Source organism: Gobio gobio, assembly GCF_949357685.1.
Source record: "Gobio gobio genome assembly, chromosome: 14".
Classification (NCBI taxonomy): Eukaryota; Metazoa; Chordata; class Actinopteri; order Cypriniformes; family Gobionidae; genus Gobio; species Gobio gobio.
The window spans coordinates 27,296,901-27,324,098 of record NC_137107.1 but is presented as its reverse complement, the minus strand read 5'-3'; the positions used below and the strand labels follow the sequence as shown (position 1 = coordinate 27,324,098).

At 38.2% G+C, this 27,198-nt stretch overlaps 1 protein-coding gene across 3 annotated transcripts; it reads right to left on the bottom strand.

The window, feature by feature from the left end:
* Positions 1–20,577: 20,577 nt before the first annotated feature.
* Positions 20,578–27,064, bottom strand: sc5d (sterol-C5-desaturase). Of its 3 annotated transcripts, none has more exons than XM_079835127.1 (5): positions 26,920–27,064; positions 26,402–26,618; positions 26,172–26,304; positions 25,771–25,871; positions 20,578–23,863 (listed from the first exon to the last, which is right to left on the bottom strand). In XM_079835127.1, the coding sequence occupies exons 2-5, from the start codon at positions 26,609–26,611 to the stop codon at positions 23,408–23,410; spliced, it is 900 nt and encodes a 299-aa protein (XP_079691253.1). In that variant the 5' UTR covers positions 26,612–26,618; positions 26,920–27,064; the 3' UTR covers positions 20,578–23,407. The 3 variants fall into 3 exon arrangements, with proteins under 3 accessions (XP_079691253.1, XP_079691254.1, XP_079691255.1); XM_079835128.1 differs by having other exon boundaries at positions 26,402–26,652; positions 26,920–27,008; XM_079835129.1 differs by lacking the exon at positions 26,920–27,064 and having other exon boundaries at positions 22,480–23,863; positions 26,402–26,716.
* Between the last annotated feature and the right edge of the window lie 134 nt (positions 27,065–27,198).

The window sequence follows — 27,198 nt, the reverse complement described above, 5'->3', positions numbered from 1 at the left end:
CTCAAGCACAAAATCGGTCTTGCAGAGCACACATTGATACGAAGAAGAAGTAGTAAGTAGACAAAGAAGAAGATGGGCTGCTAATGCTGATTGCCAGTTAGCAAAAAGTGTGTGAATGGTTTTGCCATAGACAAAATATATCTGTGGTTTTGGCAAGCACGTAAATACTGTCTCTCCTTTTCTTCTGTGTGACAAGCGAGTGTCAGAAGTGTAAAGTGCCGCAGCACCACCTTGTGTACCGGGAGCGCATCTACTGAATGTGCACGTTCACTCGGCGCATCGCCAGTGGAAATCGCTTGGGTGTGAACACTCAAGACGCGCCGAAAAACGTCACGAAAAACGCTGGCGATAAGCGCGTGCGATATTCGTCCCGGTGTGTACAGGCCTTAAGGTTTGTCTATGATAACTATGATTGTGTTCATCAGAAAGAAGAAAGTCATAGGATGGCTTGGGGGTGAGTAAATCATCGGGTAATTTTCATTTGAACAAATCGGGTAACTAATCCTTTAAGAAGGTTTTCAGACTTATTGCTTGTCCCCTTGCAAAGGACTGATTTATAAAATGTAATATTCTCTCTCACTATACAGTATATAAAGCAGCCTGTATATTGTATAAAGACCCTTTAAAAATTTACTGAGATATTATAAAGTCAACATGTGTCCAACTTTAAATAAGTGATTTTTAAGGATAATATATTATTCAATATCATCTTCATCAGATATTAAAATATTAATTTACGGTTAATATTATTTTAATTTGATATTCATATTAATATTATATGTTTTGTACAAATTTTAAAGCATATTATTTAAATATGATCTGGAAAATATTTACCTCTGATCAACTTGATAAATGACCAGAACATTTTTCAGTTCATGCAACTGAAAATCTGTATCTTTTTAAGGCGGCAAAAGCGTCGGAAAAGCACAGATCCTTAAAGCTTTAAAGTTTACTTTTATAAACTTGTGTCAATGACACAACCAAGAGGTTTATCTTAAATACTAACATATTTCCCATGCGTCAAAAACGTCTGATTTTATAAATGATTTCATAAAAAGGCAGATATAATGGGTTTTCCTAGTAATACAAGCTGATCGTCAATGATATTGGATTGCTTTACTTCTCTGTGATTTGAGTCACTCAGGGGACTGTTTTTCTATGAAGTGTTTAAGACAGCTGAGAGTGTCCTGCCTATAACACAAATCCCGTTCCCTCAAAACACAACTTCATTGTCAACAAATACCAACACGACCCACACAACTCCTCACAGAAGTTAGACACAAGAAGTACTAAGAGTAAGTATTGCATACTATATCTATATAAAATTTCATGTGTATACTTGCCGACTATTTAATACAAAAAAATAAAAAATAATCATTCAGTACTTTATGGTTATAGTATCTAACAAATGTGGCATTACAACAGTTCCGTCCCCATTGTATTGGCTGAGCGGCGTTCCAAGTGTGTTTATTTAGTTCAATTTATTCACTATTTATTCACTAATTAACTATTATTCAAAAATAGACAAAGTAGCAGGCAATATTGTGTCTAAAATGTTTAATACTTAATATTAAAGGTACACTATATAACTGTTGACCCTCTAGCTGTCTAGCAGATAAAAAAACTGCATGCATTTTGTGGAAGAACATTGCTTTGGTTGTGCTTCAGCTCTGCGTGACTGTGTGAATGAATATAGTTCTTTATCATTATTAAAATAAAGAGAGACCTTATCCTACTGCTCTTAAAACATTCACTACTAGGTCTAAGAAATATAACCAGTTTAGATGGAAAGGATATCAAGCTGACTAGCTGAATACATTACTGTGGCAAAGCCCATTAATAGGCACGGTACTTCTTTGAAAATACATTTCAGCAAAGCACTATAACAACCATAATGAACTGAACCTTCACAATAGATAATGCTTTACAATGAACTCTATTAGAGAGCTACATATGGCAATTTATTTGTTCAATAAAATTCCTTACTCACCTGTTAATTAATAAAATGCCATTTCCGTGTCGCTTTTACAATGTCAAATATGAATAAAAATGATTCTGTGGTGAAGTAAATATTACAGAAAAAAACATGCAGTTTCTACATGAAAAAGTTAGTTCAGGCATGAATTAAAAAAAACTAAAATTCTATATTACTACTCAATTCTATATTACTACTCAATTCAAGGTTGTAGAAATTAAAGTGTAAATATAAAAGTTATAAAATTAAGTAAAACTACTCAACATTTCTGATACTGTTGTTCCCATCATGCACTTGGGCTTGAATCATTTATAATCATATATATTTAGATTTTTCGCTGTTTTCCAGCTGTATTTACACTGTTTTATCATTGATTTTGTTGTTAGGTTTAGTAACTTACCATTGTGTGACATTTGGAGTTCATTTTCTACTCAAAATGACAGAGTCATACCCATTGAATGTTACTGTCATTGTGTATTGTGTACCAAGTAGAGATATCTGTGTTCATATAGTGTTACGTCTAGTATGTAGATATGGGGTTTTACACAATATCTATCGTATTATTTAATTAGATGTTTCATACACTTTAAAAGTGTGGTATAAGTCAGTGTTATATTGTTTGGGTAAAAAGTATAGCAAAGGAAACTTCAACTAAGTAGAAATTACTCAACAACCTTTTACTAGCCAAGTTAACATTACTCATTTTCTTTGTTACTTTTACTTAAAGGAACACTCCACCGTTTTTAGAAATAGGGCTTATTCAACTTCTTTCCTACATTTAGATATGTGGGCAAATGCATTTATGTCTCAGTGCATGCATTGTTTTAGTCTTAATCTGCATCACTATTTGTACTCGTTGTGAATAAGCAGGCAAGAAGTAATTAGGTGGTTTTTTTTTTTTGATCACTTTTACTCGGGACATGCTAGCTGGCAACATAGGATTCCATTCATTATGCTAAGCTAAGCTAGCGGCAACCCTGCCAAATTAAAACAATGCATGCACTGAGACAAAATTGCATTTGCCCACATATCTAAATGTAGGAAAGATGTTGAATAAGCCCAATTTCTAAAAACGGAGGAGTGTTCCTTTAACTTAGTTAAATAGAGTTTACTTAATTCCATATGTGAAATTCACTTATCCACGTACAGAAAAAAAAAATCTGCATAGTAAAATTATTTTTACTTGTTTTTGTTTTTTTCAGTGTATGCCAGTGTATCAACACCATACACGTGTGTCAAAGTACACATTTTTCCTGCAAGGTCTAAAATATAAACACTTACAATAGGCTTACCAGAGTGAATCAAGGTTCAAGTTTTGGAAGAAGAATTGATTATGTATTTGAAAAAAAATATCAACAGTCAGCACAAGCTACACTTTTCTGTATTGCATAAATGTGACACTTAAACCTTTTAATTTTGTCCATTATTAAGCTATTCACATTTTTCTCAAGCTTAAAGATATTTTTAAAAATGCAGTCTCAATCCAGGTCTACTTAGGTTATCATTTTTGTGCACTTCACTGACAGCACTCAGGTATATAACCACTGACACCCTGGTCAGTTTAGATAAACCAAAATGAAGTCCATTGAGGAATATTATCAAACTTGAGCAGCTGTGCTCTGTAAAAGAGATACCCACACATATCACTCCATTTAATTGCGTGTGTGAGAGAGACTGTTTCCATGCCACCCTCCGTAATTTTCAGTGTGGCAGTGCCAGTGTAATCTGATGACCCCCAAAACAGATATTGCGTAATGTATAGTAATCTGTAGAGTGGGCAAGATGTGATTCTTGAGGTGTGTGATTGACAGCTCTTGAGCTTAGCTTAGCTTGGCTCCAGCATTTATTCAGAGCCCAGAGAGCTGCTCTGACTGCGCTGGTAACGGCGCTCAATGCAACTCTCTGCGACTGCTAATGATTTACAGAGGACTGCATGTATTCATCCTGCTATGAAAGAGGCATCAGGATATATGACATGACAGAGACTTGAGTATTCTCGCTTAATGAACACACTCCTTCTTCTTTTTCGTCGCGGTTTATCTTCTCATGAATAGTTCCATGTGAAGTCATAAAAATAATAACAGGGTATATATTTCCCCCCCATTGCGTCATCCCAAAATATCAGGGAACATTTCCATTTGAAAGATATTTTTCTCAGGGATTGGTGTCACTGAGTGTTTTTCAAGTGACAAATAGATGAGACATAGATAAAACATGTAGACTATCTCACCCCATCACACATCTCTGTCAGGGTTGAGCGAGGAAAATTACAGAATGAAGAAAACCAGACTTAAACTACTATAAGGTAAAGCTGTGCCCTTATGACAAACATAATTGTGAATTATTTCCATTGATGCTATATTGGGGATAATTCATTTAAATTAAAAACATTTATGTTTTATTAATATTTACACTTATTTTGTGTACAGAAACAAGAACTGTTCATGATTCTTCAGCATTCACTGTGAAAAACAAAACAAAAAAAAACAGAAAAATGACTGGCAGCTTATTACCAGGACATTATCCAGTCATTTTCCGTTAGCCTAAAACACAACGCAATGAAGTTCAAAATAAAAAAAAACAGGTAAAACGCCTGTAAAAAAAAAAATTTAAATAATAAATACAGAAAATTCCGTCAAATTAATACAGTACATTGTGCCCTATTTTTATGGATATTTTTGAGCATTTTTAGATATTTTTTTATATTTTTTAAAGCAAGACGTATTTTTTCACACAGTATACTGCATAAAAAAGTCTTGCTTTAAACTCATTACAACAGCTTACTGATTGGCCTACAGACTAATTTGAATATGATGCTCAACAGCTCCAAAAAAAGTGTAAATGTAATGCTGTATTCAACTATTTTAATTTTAACTCTTTTAATTTGATTAATTGTGCATCTCTACCGTAGAGGTCGTCTTTCGTCATGCTTTGATTTAAAGATGTCTTTGTCAATGCACGATCAATTCTCAACTGTTCGAGTCTGGCACTTCATTTTCATTTCATCTTCCATCTGAAGATATTTGAGAGCCACTTCAGACTTCACTCGCTTCCTTTTAAAATGAAATATCACTCTCACATAGAGCATCCTGGCATGTTCAACCTTTAAAAAAAAAAAATTCTGAGAACTAGAGAATATTTTGTTGAGTTGTTAGAGACAGAGAACCAAAAAAAGCAGCAATGCACGTATTCCTCTGAAATGATCAGGGGTGCTGAAGACTTCTGCTCTTTGCTGTGCTCTTCCTCGTTTTTATACCGTTAAACACAAGCCTTGTTGTGGGACGTGTTTAGCACTGGCACAGAATTCAAGGCAACTGGATGTCCTGGAGCAAGACTTGCATCCACAGAGAAGCTGAATCATTTTCCATACAGAGCATGTGAGCTTTCAGATGTGCAGGATCTAATTAGAATCACCTCCTCTGCCTTGTCAAGATTGGTTTGTGTTTGGGTGTTCAAAAGAGGTCTTTTCACAGTTTGCCAGGTCTGAGAAGCCAGCAGTTCAGGAGCCAATGGACTGCACACATGCCTAATCAAAGATATTCTCTCTACTGCAGCCAAGGAGGTCTATAATACCTGGAGACAGCTATCTGTTCATCTCAACAGCAGTTGTTCAGCTGGCGCAGGACTCCAGGAAGTACGTGATTTGAAATCTGCCATCTTTGCCGCCGGTTTGTTTTGGGCCAATCAGCTGAGCCGTGACTAATGAATCTAGAGCAACAGGAAAATGACATCATGGCAGCCCTGACTGAGCTGTGACTTCAAAGCAGGGCTATTATAGTTTTGAACTATAATTGTCTTACTTTCAGTTTCTTTTCTTTTTTTCAGTTGAGTTTTCTATTTTGAGTGTATTTAAGTTTTAACATGTTCATGTTTAATACAGACTGGTTGTAAAAGTTGGTAACACTTTAGTTTGTTAATAAAGCAACCTGGTCTCACAGAATTCCGTGAAATGAACACGGGCCCCTTAACTCAAAATCTGTGTCAGTTTCACGGAATCGCCGAAAATTCTGTGATGGGTCCACTGAAGTGATTCCTATGCAAGTCAATGACAGTAAAAAGTAGACATGATTTTATGAATATTTATAGGCTACTTTTATATTTTGGAGCAACTAACTCCACTCCTACCCTAAACCTACCCACTCTCAACAATATAAAACACATAACAGGCAAATACAAGTACAGTCACAGGTATTTATTGCAAAAACTTACCAAACAGTACAAAAGTACTAACTCATGTTGCATTCCAAGTCTTCTGAAGTCACATGATGTCTTCATGTAAAGAACAGAGTTGATCTTAATGTTTTAATCGCTAAAATGATGATCCCGCCGCTCCGTGAACACACTCATTCATATCTCATTCAAATAATACACACGACTCTTTAGCATGACGCTATCTGTCACGAGACACACGAGAGCCAATTGCATTTTACAATCAAAGCTGACGTAATGACGCAATTGGTCACGAGACATACGACAGCCAATGCTGTCAAAGCTGACGTAATGTTTCTCCCGGCGGTAAAATTTGAAATGTGTTTTTGATCTTTGGCGGGTGGACTCGACGCTGCTGATCGCTTTTGGGGATTTTCTTCACACAAATTAATCGTTTGGCCTCGGAACACTTGGAATATTTGTACTTTTTGAATAAATTGTGCCTGCAGTCGTATCTGCCTGTTATATCCTGTTTTTTATAATACACTTTTTTTTTTTTTAATAATTGTAAATAAAATTATGCTGGCTGATTAAATCGAGAATCACACTCCATGTCATAATGGCAAAAATCATAGTTTCATGATGATAACCATGCCCAACGCGTCTGTATACTGTCATTGGCTTACATAGGCATCACTCCCGTGGACCCATCACGGAATTTTCGACGATTCCGTGAAACTGCCACGAATTTAGAGTTAAGGAGCCTGTGTTAATTTCACGGAATTCTGTGAGATCTAGTTGTAATAAAGATTTCGATTTCAAATAAATGCTTTTTTTTGTACTTTCTATTCATGAAAAATGTATCATGGTTTCCTCAAAATATTAACTTTTTGCCCCATATTGATAATAATAAGAAATGTTTCTTGAGCACCAAAGAGCATATTAGAATGATTTCTGAATGAGTCATGTGAGAGTAATGATGCTGAAAATTCAGCTTTGCCATCACAGGAATAAATTGCATTTTACAATATTTCACTTGTTTTAAATTGGAATAATATTTCAGAATATTACTGTTTGTACTGTAATTTGATCAAATCAATGCAACCTTAATGAGACTAACTTCCCAAGGAACTAGGGACTTTGGGATGTTACTTGGTGTGTTTCGACCGCAGGAACCGGGGTCTAAATAAAGTTTCGGGTAAAAATGTCCCCCTCAAAATGGCCCTGCTTGTGAGGTAGCACTTTTTCAAAGTTCAGGAACTTTCTGCGGTGGGACTTGGGCGCTGAACATGCTGATTGGTTGAGCTCACGCAGCATTTTATTTCAACCTAAAAGTCTATTTTATTCTGTCGGTGCGTGCAGTAAGGGTTGTTTACTATTCGCATCAACAATGGAGTTTAAAAAATACGACTGATTATCCGATGACGAGGTTCAGGGTTTATTAAGCTTGTATGCGGAGGACGAAATCCAGTGGGAACTGGAAAGTCGCGCACAGTCCTACGTCACCGGACTAATCTTCACGGTACTTTAGACCGCGATGGAAACAGGCAGCAGCAGGTTTGGGGGGAAAAGAGTTCCTGGTCATTTCGGTGGAAACGGGGCTAAAGAAAAAGGGTATATGGATACATGGATATTAGATACCTTTGAATGGTTGCCAGTGAATAAAGATGCTTATTGCAGCTGAATGGTGTAGTTACAGCAATCAGCCAACAGTGCCATGCTAACCAGGCAGGCCTTGAGCCCTTGACTCCAGCTCACAATGTAACATGGATCTGCAGAAAAGCATCTGTCACAATAAATAAATAAATAAAAATATTATTTTGCTTATTCACTGATTTATTTCCTAGGCAAAGTATGAGCTCCGAATCAGTGGGGATTAGATTGCAAGACATGTCTGCCTCTTTCTCATTCCTTGAATGGGGACTCGAGGCCCCCTGATTATTGCATGTCCTTTATTCAGCCTTGAGCTCGCAGTCATGGTAGGACTTGTACATCACTCTTTTCTGATTTTGTAATAGAGACACCGAAACACTAAAGAATCCGTTTGATACACCATGGACAGGGCACATATGAGTAGCAAAAGCAGCGAGAGACAGGGTGCATTTTAATGAGAACTGAGCGGTGTCTCAGCTAGAAATTCAGAGAGAGACAGGGCCTGTTTGGCTCACTCTTCTCAGCAGTGCATTGCTCTGACAAGCTCCCAGTTTTACTGAAGTGTGCACTTGTAATAACAAAGCCCCATTTCTATCCAGTCACTTGGTGGCATGAGATCTGCCAGACTTGATGTCTCGCTGCCTTCACCTTTTTTCCTTTCTTTTTCCTTTTTTCTTGTAGCTCTGTGTGCGATACGACGTGTGCCGGAATCTCTGGCTATGCTTCATGTTTCTCCTATGTCTGCGCTGTCAAGTCGACACTGACAAACAGGATTTGACAAACAAGTGATACGTGAATACTAAAATCTGTGAGACAACTTCATGTGCCGATGAGCAGCACTTCCACTCAAAGCGGTGGAAAAAAAGATGTCATTTGCTGCATGAGGTGATTAGAAACCCATATAAAGTAACAAAAAGGACAGCAATCGAGTGACAGATTGAATACCGTAAGTCATTATTTCACAGAACATTACAGCACAGAGAGATGCGAAAATGTCTGTAATTTCTGATATTTATTCATTGACGGGAGATGACTTCCTAAAGAGAGCAGGAAATTGGAATTCTTCATGTCCTCACTTACATTAAATATGGATTGAGGAAGCGTATGATAGGGCTGCTATTTAAGTGGCTGGGGTTAAAGTAGGCAGTGATTGACCACCTCCTGTTCCTGCCTGACAAAACTCCATTTACATGCCACATCTGAAGACACGCTGATGTCTGGACAGAGACACTAATTCTCCACTTTAGCACCAGCAAATGACAGTAACATAAACGAGGAGATAAATGTCATGAGCAACATCTCGTAGACATTCCGTCATGGCATTTAGTGCACTATTTCGACCACACCAGTTAAGTCATTCAGACTCCCCCTGCGAGACCTTACTGGATTGATAACACTCATGGGCAGAACTAATATTGGAGATTGAACTAGGATGAAATTGTGTACTAACAGCAGGGAGTAAGAGCGATGGAGCGGATGGCTGAGGAAGACAGACAGCGAGAGATCAAATGAGACATCTGAAGATCCAAGGCCAACAATCTCTGATTTCTACCCCCGAGCGACTGATGATTTGCCAAGTCAAAGCAAACCTTCTCATCTGTGAGCTTAGTTAGCTTCCAAACCAAACCCTCATTTGGACGTCAGCAAGCCACTGAAAAGCCTATGAAGGCTGCCATTTATGGAAAAAAGAGATGCTGGTGGATACACGGCTTGAGACTTGTAGTTTTGCTCCTACTTTTAGCCAAGTCAATGAGAGGAAACAAGAGAAATCCCAGAGCATTTGTTTTCTAGAAGACTGTTGGTATGAATGAGGAAATGAGGTGCATTTACGTCATGTCGGAATTAATGTAATTACAAGATTTTAACTTGTAAAGGTATTCATGTCCTCATAGAACTTGTTATTACAACATGTAAACTTGTAATTTTCTGAGAGCTCCGACCTGATGGCTTCTGCAGTAAAATGTAGTTAAGTAGTTGTCTTATACCGTATTGTTCCAAATAGGACAATTTCTTAGAAATACATCTGAAAAAAACGGGTTTGTCTTATATTAAGGGTCTAGACTTTTACGTCAATGATAAAACAATGGGTGGTGCCAAATACGCGTAAAACGAGTGTGCCAAGAAATACAGTGTCAGAGTGTAATGTTATATCACCACAAGCACAAAAAGATAGTTTTAAAAATGCTAACAGTCAAAGAAAACCATCTAACAGCTGCTTGCGTGCCTCACTGACGGGACCAAACTTCCCCTGTACGTGATTTTAAAATGTAAGACAGTACCCAGATTTCACTGGTTACCACAATAAGATTTCACTTCTACTCTTAATGAAATGTTGGTAGGCGAAATGTTTTTCGCTATGAGATGGATAGCCTAATTGTTATATAATTCAGATGGGCTAGGATATTTTTATGGAATGCCAAAAAGTGTTTATTTTTAAATGTGATCATTTGTACATTTTAGCAGTATTTACCATACTTTCAATACAAAAATTTAAATATGCTATATGAAAAAAATAATTTCAAATAAAAGCATTGTCTTTATAAAAATGTTCTTTATATAACACAAGATTTGGTCTTCAAAAAGCCTTTTCCCAAAAGGTACATCTTGAAAAAGGGGGGTCGTCTTATAATCAGGGTCATCTTATATTCAGAACAATACGGTAATATTTCTGTATAATTCCTAAAATGTACTATTGTTATTGCCTAAATAATGCAGGAATAATCTGGAAAAAAAAAACATAAAAGATAAAGTATACAGTTTAATGTAGATAGCACAGAGTTGAATTAATATCTAATGTCCTGCTAAATAAAACCAGAATACAATAACATTTTTAAGTTGATTATAGTTTATCTATTGATTACTCAAATTATGCTAATCATTTTGGCGATAATAGTGATGCCACAGAAACGCATAATTCCGAGCAAGAGGGCATGAACAGCTGTCAAGGAGAACATCCAGGTTTATATACTAGATGCAGTAAATGCGCACAGCATCTTTATATAATGTGTAAAAACCGTATGCTAAAAGTTCATAAGAAATATAATTTAATTAAAAAATGATTGAATTCAGAAATGCATAATTCCGATTATTTGCTTCGATTTATAAGAAAATATAATTAAATTCAAAAATCATTTAATGTGCTCCAAGTTTAATTTGCTAAAGTTTTACATTGTACATTTCAATAAATATGCATCTATAGTTGCATGACATGTCGTAATGGATTAGAAAAGGTTTATTCTGGTTAGCTACCCATGCTGGTAGGATCCATCACTATACAGTGGTTTGGACCCACCCATTTATGGCTGTGAAAACTTTAAGAGTGGGGGGGCAAGAAGACTCACCGGCAGATAACACAGTAATTAAACATGGAACGGAAATGACAATAAGTAAAATGATCAGTACAGTAGACAATGGAACAACAACGCTGGCAGGACACACACTGCAAAGCTGCACTTGTGGATGGAAAAAGTTAACATCGAAGAAGGGTCTCAAGATCCATCAGGGCCGTAAGAAGTGTCTAAGAGAGCTTAGCGAGGGGGCTCGCATTGACCAATACTTCTTTAGTGGTAGGGAAAATAAGTCGAGTGAAGCCCAGTGGCAGGACAAGCATCACAGTCCACAGGGCATCAGAACCCCAGACAAAGCTACAACTAGTACAACACCACCTTCAGTCCTAAGCCCAGTGCCCAACTATTCATAACCAGCGTTGGAACGAAGGATGGATGGGCGTAAGGCTCAAATCCTGTGGCCTAAATCCTGCCAGAAAAAAGAATGGGTAACCATCGACTCAGACCTGGTCCGCCTTCTAGAAGGGCTGAAAGGAGATGTGGAAAGAAGGCTGGAGAGGATGGGGGAGATCATCTACAGCTACAGAGTGGAGAGATTTGGAGCAAGAAGAAACTGAAGACGACCAAGGAACCACCAGCTCATTGCAAGTCTAGAAGACAGCTAGAAATCGAGAGGCTAGTGAAGGAAAGTAGACAGCTGAGGAAGCAGTGGAAGAAGGCCACAGAATGACATCAGACAGAGCAGGGCAACGTTACGGTGAGCAGAGTGCTTGAGGAAGCAGCGGAAGAAGAAGGAGCGGGTGAGGGCTGCTTTTAACAGAGACCCATACAAGTTTGCCAAAAGTCTTTTTGTAAAGGAGAAGACCGGTACCCTAAAAGTACCAGTGAGAGATCTAGAGGAGCATTTGAAAAACAGCTGCTCCGATCATCAGAGGCATCCAACCACCAGTGAACCAGATGGATACAAGGCCCCCTACATGGAGCGAAGTTGAAAGCACGGTAAGGCGTGCAAGGTCAGCATCAGCCCCCAGACCCAACGGCATTCCGTAAAGTGTATAAAAATACTCCTGGCCTTCTGAAATACCTCTGGTACCAAATGATGTTGGCATGGAAAAAGGTCATCCTACAAAAGGATGTCCCCAAGTCTTGAGATGCCTAGCCTCTGCAATTGAGCATAAGATAGTCACAAACAATGCCATCCCAAATACCAAGAGTATCCTCCAGAAACCAATAGCCTTCATCCGAGAAGGGGAAATGAAGCAGGCTAACCCCGCACCCTCAGGTTCTAGCCCATTAAACGTAGCCAGGGACTGGGAAATGCGAGCCGACTTAGACCAGAGACTCACTTTCCCACCATCGATCGCTGTGACTAACCTGCGCTCAAACCTAGTGCTGTGCATCTCCTCCCATTGTGTTTTCATTGTTGAGCTATAACGGTCCCATGGGAAGATGCCATCGATGAAGCATATGAAAGGAAAAAGCTGCGCTTGAGGTAGGCTGCAGGGGCTTTATTTCTAATTATAATGCAAGGCTTCTAAAGGAAATGGGCATTAGAGGGCAGGCCCAGAGGAAGGCCATCAAAGAACTTGCTACATTTGCTGAAAAGAGCAGTCACTGGCTGTGGTTGAGAAGAAAGGAGATAGCATGGGGAATAAAAATGACCACTTGGTCCCCTTACGACACACAGCCTGATCAGTCTGTGGTGGGCCTGCCTCTAAGGAAGGTGTCTTGTGATAAATAGCTGAAACACCCAAAGAAGCCAAGGTGCACAAATGCACAACTGAAGATGTGTCGTATAGGAGGAAACCACAATAAGTGGTCACCATTGAAACCCTCCAACTTAGATGGTGCCTCAAAACCCACTCAAGGCAAGTATTGGACTGAATCATTTGGGATTGCAACATCTAGTCCTATTACGCAATCATAAAGCAGGTTGCTTCATACTTATTTATGTCAAACTGACAACTTGCCAACTTGTTACAGAGTGCACTGGTTAACCTGCATTAAAATAACAGGGTAACATCACGCAATGGGTGCTCCAGAGCTGCTGGGGGCAGCAGAGAGGGTAATACTGTTGTATTGGTTGCTTAGAAAGAGTGAGACATAAACATGTCACTGCTAATCATAAAGTAGTACTGTAGATAACATAGTTGCACTTCAGCAGTCATTGTTTATCGATATAGTGAGGCAGATCACTGAAGCTGTTGCATTCCTTGCACTGCTCTTTCGCATTTTGCATCATGCAGAGCAATCCTAGCCAAGCTTTCGGTCAGTCTGACAGTAATTTCCACAATGAATGTGTATGATTGCACAATTGAGCACTATGGTGTCATTCTCTGATATGGTGCCATTCCTATTGTATGTCACAAAATCCAGGCTGTTCTAAAAGATACAAAACAAATTGTTTGTATTTTAAAGCAGAATCTGTCTTGTGCTGGAGTGAGAGAAGGACGCAATCATTATCCACATCACCACATTTCATTGTGTCAATCACAGTAAATGTGAGCCCGCAGACAAAGCTAGAGAACATTTTAGTCATGGTGCAATGCTGGGAAACCATTTTAAAGCAAGGACAACTTTTGTATGTGCTATTAAATGTTATTGAATCCATGTAGTCAGTGTACTTTGAAAATGTGGGATTCAAAGTCTAATTTATAACTGAAGTTATTATTATTTTATGGTGATAGAAAATGCATCAGTAATATACTCTGTGCAATTGTAATGTGGATACTACAATTTTTCATTTAAAAATGTATTAATGCAAAACAGAATCATTTTCACTAGTGACCATTTTCACTTTGTGTGTTACATATCTGGTCATGCAATTGAGAAAACACAAAATGTGACATTTATATCACAAGCAAACATTGTCTTCTTAGTGTCAGATCCATAAGGGATGTCTTTCACCACTATAAAAACAAATATTATCTGAAAATCTCAGGCATGCATAGGTCAGAGAGTCAGTCAAAGAAGCTCTAGCTGACATTTAGTTGCACTGATAAATACCATGACATTTTACAAGATGGCCTTGCCTTAAAAGAGGACCTCCAATAAGGGAGTGTATCAGTCAAGCCATCACACTATGCTCAGCATGTAACAGATTTAAGTGTGTTTACACTGTATCCTGTTATTTACAAGATCAGGAGAGTGTTCCCTCCAATTACGGACAAATCAGCCAACACGCAACGCCTTGAAAGTGACGGTTTACTCCTAACCCGCTTCCCTTGATCAGAGAACAGCCCAGCTTTTATCCACTTTGGATTCACAAACAATATGCAAACTGCATTCCCACATAAAAGCAGTGCGGCGTCTTTGTTCTGTCACTTCTTAATGTCTTCCATAAAGGCTTCGCTTATTCATTAAGAAGGTTATCTCGCCCGCAGCAGAATTCCCTCAGATTGAGACTGCCACCCCTGCTGTGAGGAAGCGCGCAACTGACGCTGTGGATAGATCATTTTTTTAGAGTGGATATTAAAGAATGATGTGTGCCTCACAGGTTTCAGTGTTGACTGGAGGAAATAGCCAGAATTCCCAGGCTGATCACGCACTCCTGTAAGCTAATTTATGTCACTTTTATCCTCTGCTAACTCAAAATGCTGTCAGAAAATGCTCAGAGTGAACAATGAATATGAAGGTAGGTATTGATTATTATTGGTTTAATTCAACTGTTTGAATGGGGAAGTTGTCATAAATTAGTATTTTTTTCTCTCTCTTAGGACACACTAGACGATTTTCAAATCTTTAAAACTGTGGGAGACCACAGACATAAAGGCAGTTTCAGCCAATTTTTAGCATTATAATCAATAGGGCTGAATTCGAATTCACCCCCTATACCCTCAAATAGAGCATTATTTGAAGGGACAGCCATTTGCAGTGGTGTCTGAAACCATAGTGGACGTTATCGAGTGCACTCATTATATCCCACATTGCACCGCATTAACGAGTGTATAGCTGATGTACACTCAAAGGCTATATCGAATTTGCTCACTCGTTTTCATTCACTCCTTCAAATGAATTGTATAAGTGGACTAACATAGGGAATAGTGATTGAGGGTTTAGGGGGGCGATTTCAGATTCAGCCTTGAAGATTCGTCCAGACCGTGAGACCACACGTGTAACATTTTCACAGTGAGACGAGATCTCACAGAGACCCACAAGATCAAACGTGACTTGAGAAGAAAAAACTGCAAAGTTTCAGCTATAGAAGAACTTCCGGTTGATGAAGCCTCCCTGCTCTCATTGGCTATCACGAGTATCACGTCAGAGGCAGCGCGACCAAACATGTTTGATATTTAAGATTTGAGATCATGTGGGCTCTGATGCGATCGGGAGCAGTAAAATAATTGTAATGACGCCCCACAATTGAGGATTTTGTTGGACAAAAAGTATATAATTGGGCCACACCCCCCAGATCATTGAGGGTTGCAAATCGGGCCCATAATCTGGCTCAAAAAGTGTGGGGCCAGCCTTAGTTTATTTTAAGAGACTTTTATCTCTAGCGCATTCCAACTGCACTTGAAAAAGTGAAAAAATATTTAGGCCTAAATTTAAGATTTATGTGTCTGAATTGCATATAAAATTGGCATCCATTTTGATAACAGTTTTACAAAAACAAACTTAAAGGCCGTTTACGCTGCACCATTGACAACTAAACACAGAAAACTTTTTAGCCGTTTTGACCATTCATTTACACGTCAATGGCGTTTTGGGGCCTGAAAAAACTTTTGAAAATGATAACTGTAGTAAAGCTTGTTTGTACGGGAAGAAGGAGGCGGGAACCGGCGAACAGTCAAAACATTTAATCAAAATAAAATGGCGGCGACAGCCCCTCACGGTCGACTGCCGCCTACATACAAACAAACACAATGAAAATAAAAAGCTGCAGCCCCTCACGGTCGACTGCAGCAACACAAAACAAAACATAAATAAAACTCAACATAAAATCCAGGCCTGGTCCTCTCTCGTCCCTCACTGTTGTCGCTCCTCCTTTATAGTCCCTCACTCCTCCGCAAGGGCCGAGATCGCTGCGGCGCGCAGCTGGCGCTCATCCTCCCTGATGAGCGCCGCCTCGTCCCGCCCTCACGGTCCCTCGGCCTCGCTGCCCGCCACAATAACGTTATCATCTCCGTGTAAACTACAAAAACACGAATTTGTGAAAACGGTGACATCATGCGCATTCATAGTCCACATTCAGTCTATAGGCACGTAGTGTTTCTTTACAAAGTGACATTGCCATCTACTGGCTTGGCATGCATAAATACAGCATTTTTTATTGTTTTCACCGATCCATGTGAACGAGGATCGTTTTGACAATGTTGTCGTCTGTACGTGAAAAACTCAATGGAAAACCTTTCCATTTTTAGTACATCATTGTCGTGTAAACGTACCCCCATAAACTTAATGTGATGCAGTAATCTGGCAGTCATACATACATGAAACAGTAAGAATATGTTATTTGTGAAAAAAATTAAAAGCATTCAGTAAAAAGCAATATTCAATCACTTAAAATTAGAATTATTATCAATGATAAATATATAACCCTCATCCCTCCCTCGCATTTTGTAACAAATCCTTTCCTCGCGGGTCAAAATGATGAATGATTTTATTTACAATAAATAATCATTTAAGCACATTCTTCACATTCTTTCAACTTAAATACAAAATAACTCACAATTTCATGCATAACCCTTTCAATTCAGATCAAAATATCTTAAATTGGGTGTCTTTGCCGACAGAGTAGGATTGTTAGTTTGAATTTCAACTCTTTGTGTGCGTATGTGTGCGAGTGCGTGCGTGCTTATTCGTGGTTCAAGTACAACAAAAGTCCTAGGGTCTTGGACCACTCCGATGAGAAACTTTTTTATTTGGGATGAGGGAAAAACATTTTGTGTATTTAAAACAGTAATATATTTCATTTATGTATGACTATGCATCACATAAAGATTATGTTGTTTATGTTAAAGCAGCGTAATCGGAATGGATGGAATTTATATATGCAATTGTAAATAAATGCCTTTCTTGAGTGTGTGCACAATATTGCATTCCAGCTTTATTCAATCAACATGAATCATCTTCATTACTGATTTTTATCTTGATGCTAATTCATTGCAATAGTTGAGCTATTTACTGCAACAGAAAATGAAACATTACCTGTGGTTTTAATATGTAGATTATTTATTTATTGTTTTATATGGAACTAAGATATATTGATTGAATATAATGTTATTTTGTAAATAGTATGTGTAAATGCTGTTCTTTCCTTATAACTCAGTCTTTTATGTTTGTGAATACAATCAATTATCAGTCTAGCAGCACCGTTCTGTCTGGGTAGCACAGCATGGGCCGCGGAATTGATTTTAAAGGGAGGTCATTAACTGAACTATTAAATGAATTATGGTTTAAACATTTTTGCAAAATGCAAATCTGCACTTTTAATTATGAATCCACGAGCAACATGCACCCTCAGGGATATCACGATAGTGAATGTTACCCTCTTTATCAGTAGTTCAGCCCGGTGCTAGCAATAAACAAGCGTGGCAGTTCATTTCTAGTATATTAGATGCTCACCGACTGTATCAGAAATAAAAGTATACAACTGTGAATGCAAACAAACAAACAAACCCCCAAAAGAGGCCATTCCGTTTCAGTTTGATGCTCATAATAAATTCAAAATGACATCTCCAATTTCTTCACATTATAAAAGCGCTGCTAAAAAAGGAAGAGGAATTGTTCTTCATCTAAGTGGAACTGATAGACAACCTCAGGTGTTTGCTTTAGGCCTTTCATTTTTGATGAAGCAGGCAGAGCTAAAAGAGCTTTTTATACAATCCACTAGGGAAGAAGGCAGTCTTTTACATACAGTAATAACACAAACATGATCATAATCCTCAGGGATGAATGCCATCAGCACTTGTCACATTGTGACAACAGTAATTGTTATTTTAAAAGGCACCGTTGCCTTTGAAGTCTTAAATTAATACTTGATTGCTTTTAGAATAGTATTTATAGAAATGTTCACCCCCGCAAAAATGCTTTTTATTGTGATAATTTAAGACAAGAACTCAAAAACTGAATAGATGCCATTATTTTCCTCTAAACTCACATTTAGATTATGGAGCCATATATATTGAGTCTTCAGTCACATTGTGTGCAGAAAGTAATTCAGTCTTGTCCACGACTGAACATACTGTTGACGAACATATATTACAAGAAAAAACAAGATACAAAGAAACAGAAAGATGCTAAAAGTGCACTAATAATGTTTTCTAAAGAAAAGTCTAAAAGGACCATAACTGTTTGAAATAATCCAATCATAAATCAAAATTATGAACTATATGTGCCAGTATTTTTTAAGTCTTCCTGGGCATGTTTAAATCACTTTGGCAGAGCAAGATGATGATGATGATGATGTACATTTAAAAAAAAATAAAGCAAACCATGATAAACAAAGTACATCAAATTTGCTGTTACATTTTTATGTTTTTAATCAATTTATGGAGCCACTGTAAACTAAATTGTTACATAATTTCCAACACTCTCATATTTTGTGCATGCAATATAGCAATACAGAAGCTGCATCCATATGGCGTCCACCATGTTTTCTCACTGACACGCTCCCAACAGAAACTCAGGGCTCAAAGAAAATCCAGTTTCCTACTCGACTGTGGACTCAACTAATAAATACAATCTTTCCACGATGAATTTAATGCCCCATAAGTCATGTTATCAGGTGAATACATTCTATGAACAACCCACTAAAGCACAGACAGTAAATACAGTGGGGAGAACAAGTATTTTGCAGGTTTTCCTACTTACAAAGCATGTAGAGGTCTGTAATTTTTATCATAGGTACTCTTCAACTGTGAGAGACGGAATCGAAAACTAAAATCCAGAAAATCACATTGTATGATTTTTAAATAATTAATTCGCATTTTATTGCATGACATACGTATTTGATCACCTACCAACCAGTAAGAATTCCGGCTCTCACAGACCTGTTAGTTTTTCTTTAAGAAGCCCTCCTGTTCTCCACTCATTACCTGTATTAACTGCACCTGTTTGAACTCGTTACCTGTATAAAAGACTCCTGTCCACACACTCAATCAAACAGACTCCAACCTCTCCACAATGGCCAAGACCAGAGAGCTGTGTAAGGACATCAGGGATAAAATTGTAGACATGCACAAGGCTGGGATGGGCTACAGGACAATAGGCAAGCAGCTTGGTGAGAAGGAAACAACTGTTGGTGCAATTATTCAAAAATGGAAGAAGTTCAAGATGACGGTCAATCTCCCTCGGTCTGGGGCACCATGCAAGATCTCACCTTGTGGGGCATCAATGATCATGAGGAAGGTGAGGGATCCGCCCAGAACTACACGGCAGGACCTGGTCATGACCTGAAGAGAGCTGGGACCACAGTCTCAAAGAAAACCATTAGCAACGTCACAGATTAAAATCCTGCAGCGCACGCAAGGTCCCCCTGCTCAAGCCAGCACATGTCCGGGCCCGTCTGAAGTTTGCCAATGACCATCTGGATGATCCAGAGGAGGAATGGGAGATGGTTGTGTGGTCTGATGAGACAAAAATAGAGCTTTTTGGTCTAAACTCCACTCGCCGTATTCGGAGGAAGAAGGATGAGTACAACCCCAAAAACACCATCCCAACCGTGAAGCCTGGAGGTGGAAACATCATTCTTTGGGGATGCTTTTCTGCAAAAGGGACAGGACGACTGCACCGTATTGAGGGGAGGGTGGATGGGGCCATGTATCGCGAGATCTTGGCCAACCTCCTTCCCTCAGTAAGAGCATTGAAGATGGGTCGTGGCTGGGTCTTTCAGCATGACAACGACCCAAAACACACAGCCAGGGCAACTAAGGAGTGGCTCCATGAGAAGCATCTCAAGGTCTTGGAGTGGCCTAGCCAGTCTCCAGACCTGAACCCAATAGAAAATCTTTGGCGGGAGCTGAAAGTCCGTATTGCCCAGCGACAGCCCCGAAACCTGAAGGATCTGGAGAAGGTCTGTATGGAGGAGTGGGCCAAAATCCCTGCTGCAGTGTGTGCAAACCTGGTCAAGAACTACAGGAAACGTATGATCTCTGTAATTGCAAACAAAGGTTTCTGTACCAAATATTAAGTTCTGCTTTTCTGATGTATCAAATACTTATGTCATGCAATAAAATGCATATGAATTACTTAAAAATCATACAATGTGATTTTCTGGATTTTTGTTTTTGATTCCGTCACTCACAGTTGAAGAGTACTACCTATGATAAAAATTACAGACTTCTACATGCTTTGAAAGTTGGAAAACCTGCAAAATCAGCAGTGTATCAAATACATTTGCGCAACATTGTATCACAATTGTGACCTTATTATAATGTTAGGAGCTCTGGTTATTAAAACAAAAATGGTTTAACAAGTGGTGTTTTTGGTAAAGTTGTTACATGTTTAAATTTATATAAAATGTTTGAACATTTGTCTTAAAGGTACACTATGTAACTTTTTTTGTTTGTTCATATTTTGTTAATCAATAATGAGTTAATGCGTCATTAATTCTTCTTTCAAAATGTGTCTTACCCTGATTCACTATGGTAAGCCTATTATTATTAAGTATTTATGTTTTAGAATTGACTGGGTGGTTTTCGTGGGAAATTGCATACATACAGCACTCACCCGTCTCGTATATATATATCGTCATATCCGTAAATAGAGAAAAGTTGTTCTGGTCAAAAAGGTTGACATGGAGCACAATAAAACTTAAACCTCCGGGGATTCACCTGTTTAAAAAAAAAAAAAACACAGGACAGAGGAGAGTCATCTGGCAAACGCGACGTAGCTCGTAGTAAAATGAGAATCAGCACTGTCTTGGCTTTTCGGAGATGGCGAGAACTGAGGGATCTAAAATGTTGTAAAAGCGACATGGAGGTGAGGTGACTCAACAGGTGAGTAAGGTATTTCACTGAACAGATAACTTGCCATATAGAACACAGTTCATTGTAAAGCACTATTGCGAAGAGTCATATTCATCCGCAGAGCCGAAGCACAACCAAAACAACCTTTTTTAGCCGCTAGAGACAAAAGTTACATAGTGTATCTTCAATTCCTCATCAATTAAAATGATATATTCGTAGACTAAAACTAATGAATAGGACATGACATTTTCATTAAAAAACAACACCAAAAAACCTTGACACAATGACTTTCCGCTCAAAACAAAAACAAATCAGCATCAACCACCGTACTACATCTTAAATAGGATTTCATACAAATGAAATGAAAAGATTTCCTAAAGGTTTTACTTTATCTTATTAATTTGTGTGGAAATACATTCTGTGGAAGGGACATTTGTAAACAGCCTGGAGATATCATTAGAAGCCCAACAGAATGAGCATTGGTCTGTGCTGTAATTGAAAGATAGTGGCCGCAGCTGCAGTACAGCAAATCTCTGTTCAGCATGCAATGATACCGATTCAAATAAAGGGTGGAGATTATTCCAGGTAGACAGAAATACAATGATTAATTTCCTCTTTGGGCTCCGCACGATCATAATAATGGGTAAGAAAATGTGGCATTGTTGTGCACAAAGCAAAAGTGCTCCTGGTGGTACCCACAGTGTGAACTTTGAAATGATGTGTTCCTGTACCTCAGTTAGCAGCCAGGATACAAATGAGTCACCCAGCAACCCACGCCTGCATGCACATCCACCGTATAATAAAGCCATTTCACCCAGCATGAAATAAAAGACCATTTTCAAGTTCAGTGATTGGGTTCATAAACTCTCTCACTGCCTAAAACACACGCGCACAGAGTTCGCATATACACGAGAGCGTGGTTGCAAACTTACACACTGTGACGCCAATTTTAGACTAAGGGAGTAGCTCAAATAATCACATGCGAGATAAGCAAGAATTGCTACATAAATTAATCAAACAAAACAGATACATAAATGATGTGCTTCACTTTATATTAAGGAAATTCATTAAAAGCATAATGCCATCTGGTATTCACAGCATACAACCTGAAGGAACGCTGCTAGCCCACCCACTTCAATACATAATAAAGCTGCCAATTTCAACTAGTATCCTTATTTCTCTTCTATAAAAATGACTCCAACGGTCATGTGCCTTTCAGATGTGGTCATGTGTATCAAATGATCTGGGCTGACATCTAAACAAAGGTAAACACACCCAAGTTTGCGAGCATTTTCAACAAGTGATTCCACCGCCGTCACATCTTAGTTCAAATGTGACCCTTTGTGGCAATGCATTAGTCATAAAAATCATAAACTGTTACCATAGCCACTAATTAGCTTGCCAGGATGTTTTTAACAGGAGCTTGAATTCAATTTGCCTAACAATGCATTGCCTAGAGGTTTCTCTCCTCATTTAAATAACGAAGAACAAATACGGTTAATTTGAGTTTGTTTGTTTGACGTTTATAAAGTTGTATGATTATTCCTCCCCTCACGTTATTAACAAGAAATAAAATGGTTCTTTTGTGATGGAAATGTGATGGAAACTTGACAGAAAAACGGGTTATTTTGGCAATGTTGTCCTTTTCACTGCTTTGGTTTGTCAATAAAACTACATTTCTTCTGCACCTTTTGTTACTTCAAATCACAAATACCTGAATAATGTGTGATTCAACAGCACCCTCTTGTGTGCGCCACGATGCTCTACATGAACTGTTGCTATGCTGTGAAGGACAATAAAATGCCAGAGATTTCAAAGCTACAAAGTTCTGCATCAACAATCATGTAACACAAGCAATATTTGCTTAATTACATGACCTGACCTCAGATTTCCATGCACAATCGTACAACACCAATGAAATATACAGATACTTTTTTTATTTGGAAAGAATGTGCATTTCATATCAAAAGCAAACCACAGAATCTCTTTTAAAACAAGATTCACACCTCCTGGTCTCTGAACCCTTGAGAAGTTCATGGGTAAACAGAGCTATGGAGGAACTCGAGTCTTGTTTACTTTAACAATGGCATACAGTTAATAGAAAGGTGATCTGAGGTGATGTGAAGGGATGGTCCTGTCAATCTTTATGCATTCTTTGAATGTTTATGACTGCGAAATTATAGACGCTTACTTGACAGAAGCCAGTTCATTTAAGTCATTCGTATTAAGTTACACAAAGGCAAAAATACCAACAGGGTAGTCATAGTGAATGTTTCTATTTGGCAAAGATAGATAAATTTTTTCCCCTTACTTCCTTTAGGCAAGCATGACTGATTATTTTAGTGCTAAGTAGAGTCTCTTATGAATAGGGACATATTTTAAGAGCAGAAAACTTACCTTGAAACATACTCATGATGCTTTTATGTGCCTACCTACTCTTTCTTGACATGAATGCCGTTTTTATTATTATTAGTGTGGCCGTTTATGCTTTTTGAGCTCAGCTTCCCTTCTGCCACCAGTTTATTGATGTGGTCGTGCGGCCCGTTTCCCATCATGGCTGAAGGGTAGCGGTAAGAGCCTCCGATGCGGTCCCACAGGGTGAAGTACTGCCCGTAGTTGTAGTCAAAGAAGAGGTGGTGGTCAGTGTGGTGAGCTGAACCGTTGATGATTTGTTCTATCAGGCTGGGCACGCGGTAGTCCCCGTCATGGATGGAGATGGTCCATACGTTGACAAACACGTATAGGGCTAAGTACAGAACCTTGTGTAGAGGGAAGAGGAAGGGGTAGATGTGGTACGGTAGGCCCTGAAGAAATCCGTCCACGGGGTGGAAAGCGTGGCTGGCGAACGGAGAGGGAATCTTCCACACGTGATGTGGTTTGTGAAAATACTGTATATGAAGGAAAAAGGAAGAAAAAGCATGAGTATCACATATTAATGGGGACATATCATGAAAATCGGACTTTTTCCGTGTTTAAGTGCTATAATCGAGTCCCCGGTCCATTTACCAACCCAGAAAACGTGAAAAAGGACAACCCAATAACTTTGTTTTGGTATGCCTTTTTCAACAAGCACGTGAAAAACGAGCCACTCAGATTTCTCTCCCCTTCTGACGTTGGAAGGGGATCTTATTATAATATTACCACCCCTTAATCTGCACGTTTCCACCCACGGCGCTGACAGACTGTTCTGTATTAGCATAGTTTCCGCCAGTTGTACACTGTCCACCATTTTCTCCGCACTCAAGCTAGCGATAATAATGTCTTGTGAGTAGTACCAACTATTCATGATCCAGCTTATAGTCTCTGCAGAGATCCTGGCCATGGCAGTAATGAAAGGGAGAGTGTGCACTTCATAATAGTTTATCTGAGTTGTTTTACGGATATAAGGTTTACCAGTTTATTAACCCCCTGAAAAGGCATAAGGTCTGTATATATTTGTTTACTGTTAGTTGTAAGGAGTGTTTTTGTGAAATTCGCAGTGTATGCTGATGATAATGCAAGGGAGAGAGAGTGTTTATGGATAAGACTTTAATGCGCACTTCTTGTACGGGTTTTATTCAGCTCTTACAGTGATTTTCTGAAGTGAAAACAGACGCTTCATCTTTTGTGTGATAAACAATAAACTTCATCAAATTCATCAGTAAAGTTTTGGCCATCATTTGGACAGGTCCGCTACAACTTGTTTGTACTAATAGTGGATAAACGCAAGATGGCAATATAAGTTAAAACTGGAATTAAACTAAACTACACCTGGTCTATCTCCATGCAGCATATATTCTCTAGCTCTGTAGGCATTATTGTCAGAGTCTGGTTCAAACTGAACACCATTAGTTTCTGACATGTTCTGTTGTTGTTGTTTTTAAACGAGCTATTGAAGCTTCTTGAAAGAACAGGCAGGGAGCACTAGCTCATTTGCATTTAAAGGGACATACACAAAAACGGTGTGTTTTTGCTCACCCCAAAAAAGTGTCAATTTTAACAGGCTATAAAACATGATCTTTAGCTAAAACTTTACATACACACTCTGGGGACATCAGAGACTTATGTCATCTTGTAAAAAGGGGCATACTACGTCCCCTTTTAAGAAGGAATATACACCTTTTCTGAAGGGGAAATCTGAACAATTATAATTAATTGTATTAAATATGGGAAAATGTGTTATATGGAGCACCAGAAAGCAAATTCAAAAGCAGAAACATATATAGGTGTCATATTTTGACCCGTGCAGGTGGGTCATTCTTATTGGATGTATGGATGTTAAAATGGTGGATAAAATATACAAATTCACCATAAAATATAAATATCAGATGAAAAACGAACTGAACTGAAATAAATCAGTTGATGAACTAAAATGAGTAAAAACTAAAGCTTTACAGAAATTAAAAAAGCCAATATTAATAAAAATGACAAAAAAATTTAAATCACAAACTAAAACTGTAAAAATAAAAGCGAATTCAAATATGAATACTATAATAGTAAAATAACACTAATGACAGTACTACTAATAAAATAATAATACTAAAATAACACTGTTCTAACTTACAAATAGATTTTTTCTTTAATGTTTACTTTCTCATCATTTTCAAAGCATGTTTTCTTGGGTTAATATTGTTTTAATTGGTTAATACGTTTTTTTCCTGTGTCTATCTGAGCTCAACCAGAGCATACTTACTAAAGTTGTCTACTGCCTTTAATAGAAAAAACGACCATAAATTACAACTAAAGCATATTCATTGAACCCAGGCCTTGCGCTTTAATTATATATGAACTGCCTTGCATTAACATAAATACATACCTTATATATCAACTTGTGGTGAAGGAATCTATGGATCCAGTAAATGCACATGTCAGTGAAAAACAGGAAAGAGACCATGCTGAATATCAGCCCCGACCAACCTGGAAAAAACAAGCATAAATAGTATGAAAAAGTTTATGCCCATAGCAACATGATTATCTTAAGCATATCTGACAGGCTGCATCACCGGCGCTTTCTAAAATTAGGGCTGTCAGTTTGCTGGATCCAGATTCAGTCATTTTTAATGTGTCTGGTCTAGTTTTGTTTTAAATTTGAAAGCCAGTGGTTTCCACATAACCCACTTTTTTCTGTGAATAACTATGACCCACTTGACAAAGTAAAGACTTTGTCAATGCAGCATTTGCTTAGCACAAACTTTGATTGAAGCTCTGTTCTCTTACCAAGGGGGGATTCATCGACACGGTCATACAGTTTGCTGTATCCTCTGACCTCCGCGAAAAACAATGCTACTGTGGGTATGCTGATATAGGGCAAAGACCACAAAGCATACTTTATTTCCCGTTGCACCTGGTTCTGTGGACAAAATATATAAGAAAATCATATATATATTTATGCCTCTGATCCTAAACATGTGAAAAGACACCATAGGTTGCTAGATGCATAAACAAACCTCCAAAAATTGAGGGTGTTGCATTAATTTGTGGTCAAAAACGAAGAAGTAGTTTAATGCACCCAGGCCTAGATATAAGATTGCAGCACCAAGGTTGGTGACCACCATTAAGCCGATGATCTGTCGCAGAGGCTCATCTTCAGGCCATGATGAGGGATACACATATGGAGTGAAGAAGTAATCATCTGCAACGTTCAGCACAAGGTCCATCTTTGACCTTAAAAGATGACCAGAAGTGTGATATTATCTGTCTACAATGTGAATAAAGAAGGTAGATTCAAATTAAATAATTTGACCATCATTGCTGTATTGTAAAAAAAAGAAAAGAAAAAAAAAGAAGAACGAAAAATGATTACAAAGAAATATTCAAGTGCACTCTCCCCAATATTGTAAACAATAACTTTGTACTTTCCTATGACAAAATTATTTAGAAAAAAATTATACAGAATGAATGTTGTTGTTGATAATAGATATTCATATCTAAAAGCAAATGCTGTAATTGTAGGAAATTAGCTCACCTGTAAAGGTGTTTTGAAGACACGCCAGAGAAGAAAATAACTGAGGTTTAACTGAGAAGAAGCTTCTGCTCTCACTGTAAAAACACAAACGGACGCAGCCAATAGCAGCTCACTTCCTCACAGCGCGAGCCCGTTTCTTGACATCTCATTGGACAGATGTGAGATCTGGTCATGGCGCTAGTAATAGGAAGTCCAACTCCTTACCACGAATCGGTTCTTTTGAACAAGAACCGGTTGAAAAGTACTAATATTTCCAGTGCGTCTTGTTGGATTCGATCA